General features: G+C 45.3%; 1 protein-coding gene across 1 annotated transcript; it reads right to left on the bottom strand.

Annotated features, from left to right (window-relative positions):
- Positions 1–5,662: 5,662 nt before the first annotated feature.
- Positions 5,663–7,125, bottom strand: LOC109780908 (ervatamin-B-like). Its single transcript, XM_073503428.1, has 3 exons — positions 6,896–7,125; positions 6,483–6,688; positions 5,663–6,237 (listed from the first exon to the last, which is right to left on the bottom strand). Exons 1-3 carry the CDS (start codon positions 7,123–7,125, stop codon positions 5,663–5,665), a joined length of 1,011 nt encoding a protein of 336 aa, XP_073359529.1.
- Between the last annotated feature and the right edge of the window lie 591 nt (positions 7,126–7,716).

Here is a 7,716-nt window from a genome sequence, read left to right as displayed (position 1 = left end):
AGCATAGACATGATTGGATTATGTTTATCGCAATACGGTTATTCATTTAAGGAGAATAATGGTTACTCTTTTTATTTGAATAATACCTTCAATGGTCTTGCACCTAAAATAAATGGTTTATTGAATCTCGATCGTAGTGATACACATGTTCATGCCAAAAGATATAAGATAGTAATGATAATACCACATACTTGTGGCACTGCTATTTGAGTCATATTGGGATAAAACGCATGAAGAAGCTCCATGTTGATGGATCTTTGGACTCACTCGTTTTTGAAAAGATTGAGACATGCGAACCATGTCTATTGGTATATATATGCATGAAGAAACTCCATACAGATGGATCGTTTGGACTCACTTGATTTTGAATCACTTGAGACATGCAAATCATACCACATGGGCAAGATGACTGAAAGGCCTCGTTTTCAGTAAGATGGAACAAGAAAGCAACTTGTTGGAAGTAATACATTTTGATGTGTGCAGTCCAATGAATGCTGACGCACGCAGTGGATATCGTTATGTTCTTACTTCACAGATGATTTGAGTAGATGCTGAGAATATTTACTTGATGAAACACAAGTCTGAATTATTGAAAGGTTCAAGTAATTTCAGAGTGAAGTTGAAGATCGTCGTGACAAGAGGATAAAATGTCTATGATATGATCATAGAGATGAATATCTGAGTTACGAGTTTGGCACACAATTAAGACATTGTGGAAAGTGTTTCACAACTAATACCGCCTGGAACACCATAGTGTGATGGTGTGTTCGAACATCATAACTGCACCCTATTGGATATGGTGCATACCAAGATGTCTCCCTTATCGAATTACACTATCGTTTATGGGTTAGGCATTAGAGACAACCGCATTCACTTTAAATAGGGCACCACGCAATTCCGTTGAGACGACACCGAATGAACTATGGTTTAGAGAAACCTAAGCAGTCGTTTCTTAAAAGTTTGGGGCTGCGACGCTTATGTGAAAAAGTTTCAGGCTGATAAGCTCAAACCCAAAGCGGATAAATGCATCTTCATAGAATACCCAAAACAGTTGGGTATACCTCCTATTTCAGATCTGGAAGCAAAAGTGATTGTTTCTAGAAACGGGTCCTTTCTCGAGGAAAAGTTTCTCTCGAAAGAATTGATTGGGAGGATGGTGGAGACTTGATGAGGTTATTGAACCATGACTTCAACTAATGTGTAGCAGGGCACAGGAAGTTGTTCCTGTGGCACCTACACCAATTGAAGTGGAAGCTTATGATAGTGATCATGAAACTTCAGATCAAGTCACTACCAAACCTCATAGGACGACAAGGATGCGTACTACTTCAGAGTGGTACGTAATCCTGTCTTGGAAGTCATGTTGCTAGACAACAATGAACCTACGAGCTATGGAGAAGCGATGATGGGCCCGGATTCCGACGAATGGCTCGAGGCCATAAAATCCGAGAGAAGATCCATGTATAAAAACAAAGTGTAGACTTTGGAAGAACTACTTGATGGTCGTAAGGCTGTTGGGTGCAGATGGATTTTAAAAGGGAAGACAGACAATGATGGTAAGCGTCACCATTAAGAAAGCTCGACTTGTCGTTAAGATGTTTTCCGGCAAGTTCAAGGAGTTGACTGCGATGAGACTTTCTCACTCGTAGCGATGCTAAGAGTCTATTGGAATTATATTAGCAGTTACTGCATTATTTATGAAATCTTGCAGATAGGATGTCAAAACATTGTATCCTCGACGATTTTCTTGAGGAAAGGTTGTATGTGATACAACCAGATGGTTTTGTCAATCCTGAAAGATGCTAACAAGTATGCAGAGCTCCAGCAATCCTTCTAAGGACTGGAGTAAGCATCTCGGAGTTGGAATGTACGCTTTGATGAGATGATCAAAGATTTTGGGTTTTTACAAAGTTTATGAGAAACTTGTATTTCCAAAGAAGTGAGTGGGAGCACTCTAGAATTTTTGATGAGTATATGTTGTTAACATATTGTTGATCAGAAATGATGTAGAATTTCTGGAAAGCATCCAGGGTTATTTGAAAAGTGTTTTTCAATGTAAAACCTGGATTAAGGTACTTGAACATTGAGCATCAAGATCTCTAAGGATAGCTAAAAACGCTTAATAGTACTTTCAAATGAATACATGCCGTGACAAGATTTTGAAGGAGTTTAAAAATAGATCAGCAAAGAAGGAGTTCTTGGCCGTGTTACAAGGTGTGAGTATTGAGTAAGACTCAAGACCTGACCACGGGAGAAGAGAGAGAAAGGACGAAGGTCGTCCCCTATGCTTTAGACGTAGGCTCTACATTATGCTATGCTGTGTACCGCACCTGAAGTGTGCCTTGCCATGAGTTAGTCATGGGGTACAATAGTGATCCGGGAATGGATCACATGACAGCGGTCGAACTTATCCTTAGTATCTAGTGGACTAAGGAATTTTCTCGATTATGGAGGGGGTAAAAGAGTTCGCGTAAGGGGTTACGTCGATGCAAACTTTCACACTAATCCGGATGACTCTGAGTAGAAAATCGGATTCGTATAGTAGAGCAATTATTTGGAATAGCTCCAACTAGCGCGTGGTAGCTGCATCTACAAGATGAAATAGAGATTTGCGAAGTACACACGGATCTGAATGTTGCAGACCCGTTGACTAAAACCTCTCTCACAAGCAGAACATGATCAAACCCTAGAACTCATTGAGTCTTAATCACATGATGATGTGAACTAGATTATTGACTCTAGTAAACTCTTTGGGTGTAGTCACATGGCGATGTGGACTATGAGTGTTAATCACATGGCGATGTGAACTAGATTATTGACTCTAGTGCAAGTGGGAGACTGTTGGAAATATGCCCTAGAGGCAATAATCAAATGGTTATTGTTGTATTTCCTTGTTCAAGATAATTGTCTATTGTTCATGCTATAATTGTATTAACTGGAAACCGTAATACATGTGTGAATACATAGACCACAACATGTCCCTAGTAAGCCTCTAGTTGACTAGCTCGTTGATCAATAGATGGTTATGGTTTCCTGACCATGGACATTGGATGTCATTGATAACGGGATCGCATCATTAGGAGAACGATGTGATGGACAAGACCCAATCCTAAGCATAGCACAAGATCGTGTAGTTCGTTTGCTACAGCTTTTCTAATGTCAAGTATCATTTCCTTAGACCATGAGATTATGCAACTCCCGGATACCGTAGGAATGCTTTGGGTGTACCAAACGTCACAACGTAACTGGGTGGCTATAAAGGTGCACTACAGGTATCTCCGAAAGTGTCTGTTGGGTTGGCAGGAATCGAGACTGGGATTTGTCACTCCGTATGACGGAGAGGTATCTCTGGGCCCACTCGGTAATGCATCATCATAATGAGCTCAATGTGACTAAGGGGTTAGCCACGGGATCATGCGTTACGGTACGAGTAAAGAGACTTGCCGGTAACGAGATTGAACGAGGTATTGGGATACCGACGATCGAATCTCGGGCAAGTAACATACCGATAGACAAAGGGAATTGTATACGGGATTGATTGAATCCTCGACATCGTGGTTCATCCGATGAGATCATCGAGGAGCATGTGGGAGCCAACATGGGTATCCAGATCCCGCTGTTGGTTATTGACCGGAGAGTCGTCTCGGTCATGTCTGCATGTCTCCCGAACCCGTAGGGTCTACACACTTAAGGTTCGGTGACACTAGGGTTATAGAGATATTAGTATGCGGTAACCCGAAAGTTGTTCGGAGTCCCGGATGAGACCCCGGACGTCACGAGGAGTTCCGGAATGGTCCGGAGGTAAAGATTTATATATGGGAAGTCTTATTTTGGTTGCCGGAAAAGTTTCGCGCATTATCGGTATTGTACCGGGAGTGCCGAAAGGGGTCCGGGGGTCCACCAAAGGGGTCCACCAGCCCCGGGGAGGCACATGGGCTGTAGGGGTGTGCGCCTTGGCCCATATGGGCCAAGGGCACCAGCCCCAAGAGGCCCATGCGCCAAGAGATAAGGGAAAGGGAGAGTCCTAAAGGGGGAAGGCACCTCCGAGGTGCCTTGTGGAGGATGGACTCCTCCCTGGCCGCACCCTTCCTTGGAGGAAGGGCCAAGGCTGCGCCCCCCCTCTCCCTTGGCCCTATATATAGTGGGGGGAGGGAGGGCAGCAATACCTAAGCCCTGGCACCTCCCTCTCCCTCCCGTGACACCTCTTCCTCTCCGCTTGCGCTTGGCGAAGCCCTGCCGGGATCCCGCTACTTCCACCACCACGCCGTCGTGCTGCTGGATCTCCATCAACCTCTCCTCCCCCCTTGCTGGATCAAGAAGGAGGAGACGTCGCTGCTCCGTACGTGTGTTGAACGCGGAGGTGCCGTCCGTTCGGCCCTAGGATCATCGGTGATTTGGATCACGACGAGTACGACTCCATCAACCTCGTTCTCTTGAACGCTTCCGCTCGCGATCTACAAGGGTATCTAGATGCACTCCTCCCCTCTCGTTGCTAGCATCTCCTAGATTGATCTTGGTGACATGTAGAAAATTTTGAATTATTGCTACGTTCCCCAACATTTCTCCGTCCGGAGAATTCTCCGTTTGCTCGGCCTATCAGGCGCTTTGCCAGCTGCCGGTTCTCCAGTGGTTATCCCCACTTTGGAAGGCGTTGTTGCCCCTTAAAATCAAGATCTTCGTGTGGCAGCTCCTGCGTGATCGCGTTCCTTCAAGGACCGAGGTGCTTAAACGCCATGGTCCGAGCAATGGCCTTTGCCCTCTTTGCCTTGTACTCGAGACTGGTACTCACATTTTGTTTGCTTGCGTAGCAGCTCAGGCTCCTTGGTGCTTTGTTCGTGAGGCCCTCGGGCCGGAGTGGGAGGCCCGTGATCTTGCAAAGTTCCTGCAGGTCCGGGCAACCCAGGTTGGCCGTAAGCGCTGACTGTTTTGGCTCATCTTCGCGGCTATGTCATGGACCCTTTGGACTACTCGCAATAAGATAGTGATTGAGTGGATTTTCCCGCAGCGTGCTTCTGACTCGATGTTCAAATTTCTTGCTTTCCTGCAGCACCGGCATCCGCTCGCTAGACCGAGGGATCGTGACCGGCTTGAGCTCTCACTTGACGCATTGCTGGCTTCTGCGCGCCGGCTCTCCGTCCGTTCATCTACAACTTAGCTTGCCCCAGGTGGCTTTTTATGTTTCTTCTTCCTTTTTTGGGAACGATTGTGCTGTGGCCCCAACAGTCTTATTTTCGGGTTGAGCTTGGTAATTGGTTGTATGGACTATTGCTTTCTCCATAAAGCGGGGCGAAAGCCTGTTTCGAGAGAAAGAATGTGTGCAATGTCAGTTACACAGTAGATGGGGGCAGAAGACTCCTCTGTTCCATCTCCAGCAGTGCTGATATTGTGATATGGTCCTAAGACTGAAGCTGCTATTGTTGTCCCTGTCACAAACTGCTATTGTTGTTCTTAATCCACACCATACCTAACAAGCTCAAAATGTGTTGCAAACTGTCATACTGCCATCCAAGCACGAAGATCACCGTGGAATACATATAAAACCATGCATATTAATACAATAACACAACAAAGATAACCTTTCAAGTAGTGAGACAAAATCTCCCCATGAGAGCTACGACAAAAAAGAGGAGGGATTTCACAAACAAAGGTCCAACCAAGGATATTAATCAAGCACTGGATATAATCCTCCATACATAAAAATACCCAAGACACCTCGCTTGTCAGCAACGTGCCTACGGATCCTCCCAAATCCCCCCTCGCCCCAGTCCTTTCCCCACGAGTTCTTGAAGCGCCAATACTTAACACCGTCGGGATCCGTACCATAACCGACAATCAGGACAGCATGCCATGTAGTTGCACTAGCAGCAGGTAGAGCTTCGCACTCTATGATGCCTCCTTTGTAGTTAAATAGGTCAGGCGTACCCTGTAGACGGACAACCACAGGCCGCTTCGCTACTGCTTCCTCGAGAGCATCCTCGGTCGAGTCGATGCACCAAAACCCTAATATACGTGTTGCTGCTGCTACCGTCTTGTCCCTCTTGCAACCCGAAGCACTTCTCTTGGCCATGTATGGGTAGGATGATTCTCTCGAGAGCCCATTATCCCGTATGTACTTGAAGGCATGTTGATAGTAGCCACCGTTGCAACCATTGTTCTCCGTGTTGCAGTCGATAAGCTCCTGAACCGATAGGGAGATCGATTCCAAGGTCTGCAGATAGTGTGCTGCTTCGACTGATGCTGTCGTAGCCATGGCCCAACAACAGCCTGCAACAAATGCGCAAGTTAAGGTTGTGGTGTATGCTAGCTATGTCTTTTTTTTTTTGCGACTGTGTATGCTAGCTATGTCAACAACTGCCTTGCGTAATTACTCTTAATTAAGCGACCCCTGCCCGCAAGTAATATAAGACCTTTTAGATCTCTACAGAGGAAGTAAGATCTACACATTCAAACACATGCAAGTCAACAGCAGAGAAGATCCTTACCACAACCGTCTTGTTTCCTCACAACCGGAGAGACAGCGCCAGCTCCGACCCAGTCGATCTCTGATGGGCGGGTAGACTTCTCAGCATGCTCTCCAGTCTTGTTCATATGCCAAACTCCAAGACCAAGAGCAATGTGTGCAGTGCACCACGCAGGGATCGCTATGACATGCATCTTGTGGTCCCTGGAAAAACGATGCAACAACATTCTTGATTATAAGAAACCTGATGAGCATTATGAATATAACCCTGTCAGGTATATGATTTGATTAATAGAGGGCCATGATGCACGTTTACATTGTGGCAACCATGCATATATTCTAGGGTTTCCTCGCTGAGGAAACATGATGCATGTCTATGATGATGAAACTATAAGAGTCATATGCCGCGGGTTTGACAGATTTACTACTACGTACCTCACAAAGAGCCCAAAGCGGCGGACACTCCGAGACTGCAATTTGGTCACCAATGGTTGAAAGACCGAATTAAGCGATGGGCGTAGGTGTAGCAGCCTAGCTCCGGACGGCCTCAACAGTGATCCTGCCGCCGCCGCCGCGGCCTGGCAGCGGCGGCGCAACAGGATCCTGCCCACGGCGCCGAATGCTGGACGAAACATATGCCAGCCTGCACCAGCTCGCTCCTCCATTGCCCGCTCGACAACGGATCCGATGAATATAGCGGAGGAGGAGGAGGACGAGTGTTGGGCAAGAAAACCAGATTTATGAGCTGTTTTTTTTAGATTTATGAGCTGCTGCTCCGAGACGAGAAAGACCAGCCAAATCGCTTCAAGAGCTCATGTATGGACTGGCCCACTGGCACGACCCATTAGCCCTTTCTTTTTATTTATTTTCCTTTTCATGTTTTTTGGTGGGTATTTTCCAGAGAAAATTAATCAAGTAACAGAATTTTTTTATACAACGTGAAAAGTGAAAAACAAATGTGAACATATCTCAATATAATTGTTCAATTATATGGATTGAAGATTAATATCATATTTGGAAAAGGTTCCTGTAGATATAAGAAAACATTCATGTATTGGAAAATATTTGTATATATTCCTAAAAAAACAAATCGTAGGCTTAAACAAAGGTTCTTTCACGCACGTTTGGATATATGTTCATATAGTTTCCGACACATGTTCACACTTTTCCCAAAAAAAAGTAAAGGGAAAATGAGAAAGGAAAAGAAAGTGAAAAAGTTAAAAGGGGGGAAATAATAGACAAGGATAAAAAAAGTG

This window comes from Aegilops tauschii, chromosome 1 (assembly GCF_002575655.3).
Source record: "Aegilops tauschii subsp. strangulata cultivar AL8/78 chromosome 1, Aet v6.0, whole genome shotgun sequence".
Classification (NCBI taxonomy): domain Eukaryota; kingdom Viridiplantae; phylum Streptophyta; class Magnoliopsida; order Poales; family Poaceae; genus Aegilops; species Aegilops tauschii.
This window is presented reverse-complemented; position numbering and strand designations above follow the sequence as displayed.

What these genes read in the sequence shown, in the direction of transcription:
- LOC109780908 (XM_073503428.1), bottom strand. Translation starts at nt 7,125, where the DNA reads ATGGAGGAGCGAGCTGGTGCAGGCTGGCATATGTTTCGTCCAGCATTC. An exon ending in CGCTTTGGGCTCTTTGTGAG is followed by an intron (nt 6,689 to 6,895) that starts GTACGTAGTAGT and finishes CTTATAATCAAG; the next exon opens with AATGTTGTTGCATCGTTTTT. An exon ending in GAGGAAACAAGACGGTTGTG is followed by an intron (nt 6,238 to 6,482) that starts GTAAGGATCTTC and finishes TGGCTACGACAG; the next exon opens with CATCAGTCGAAGCAGCACAC.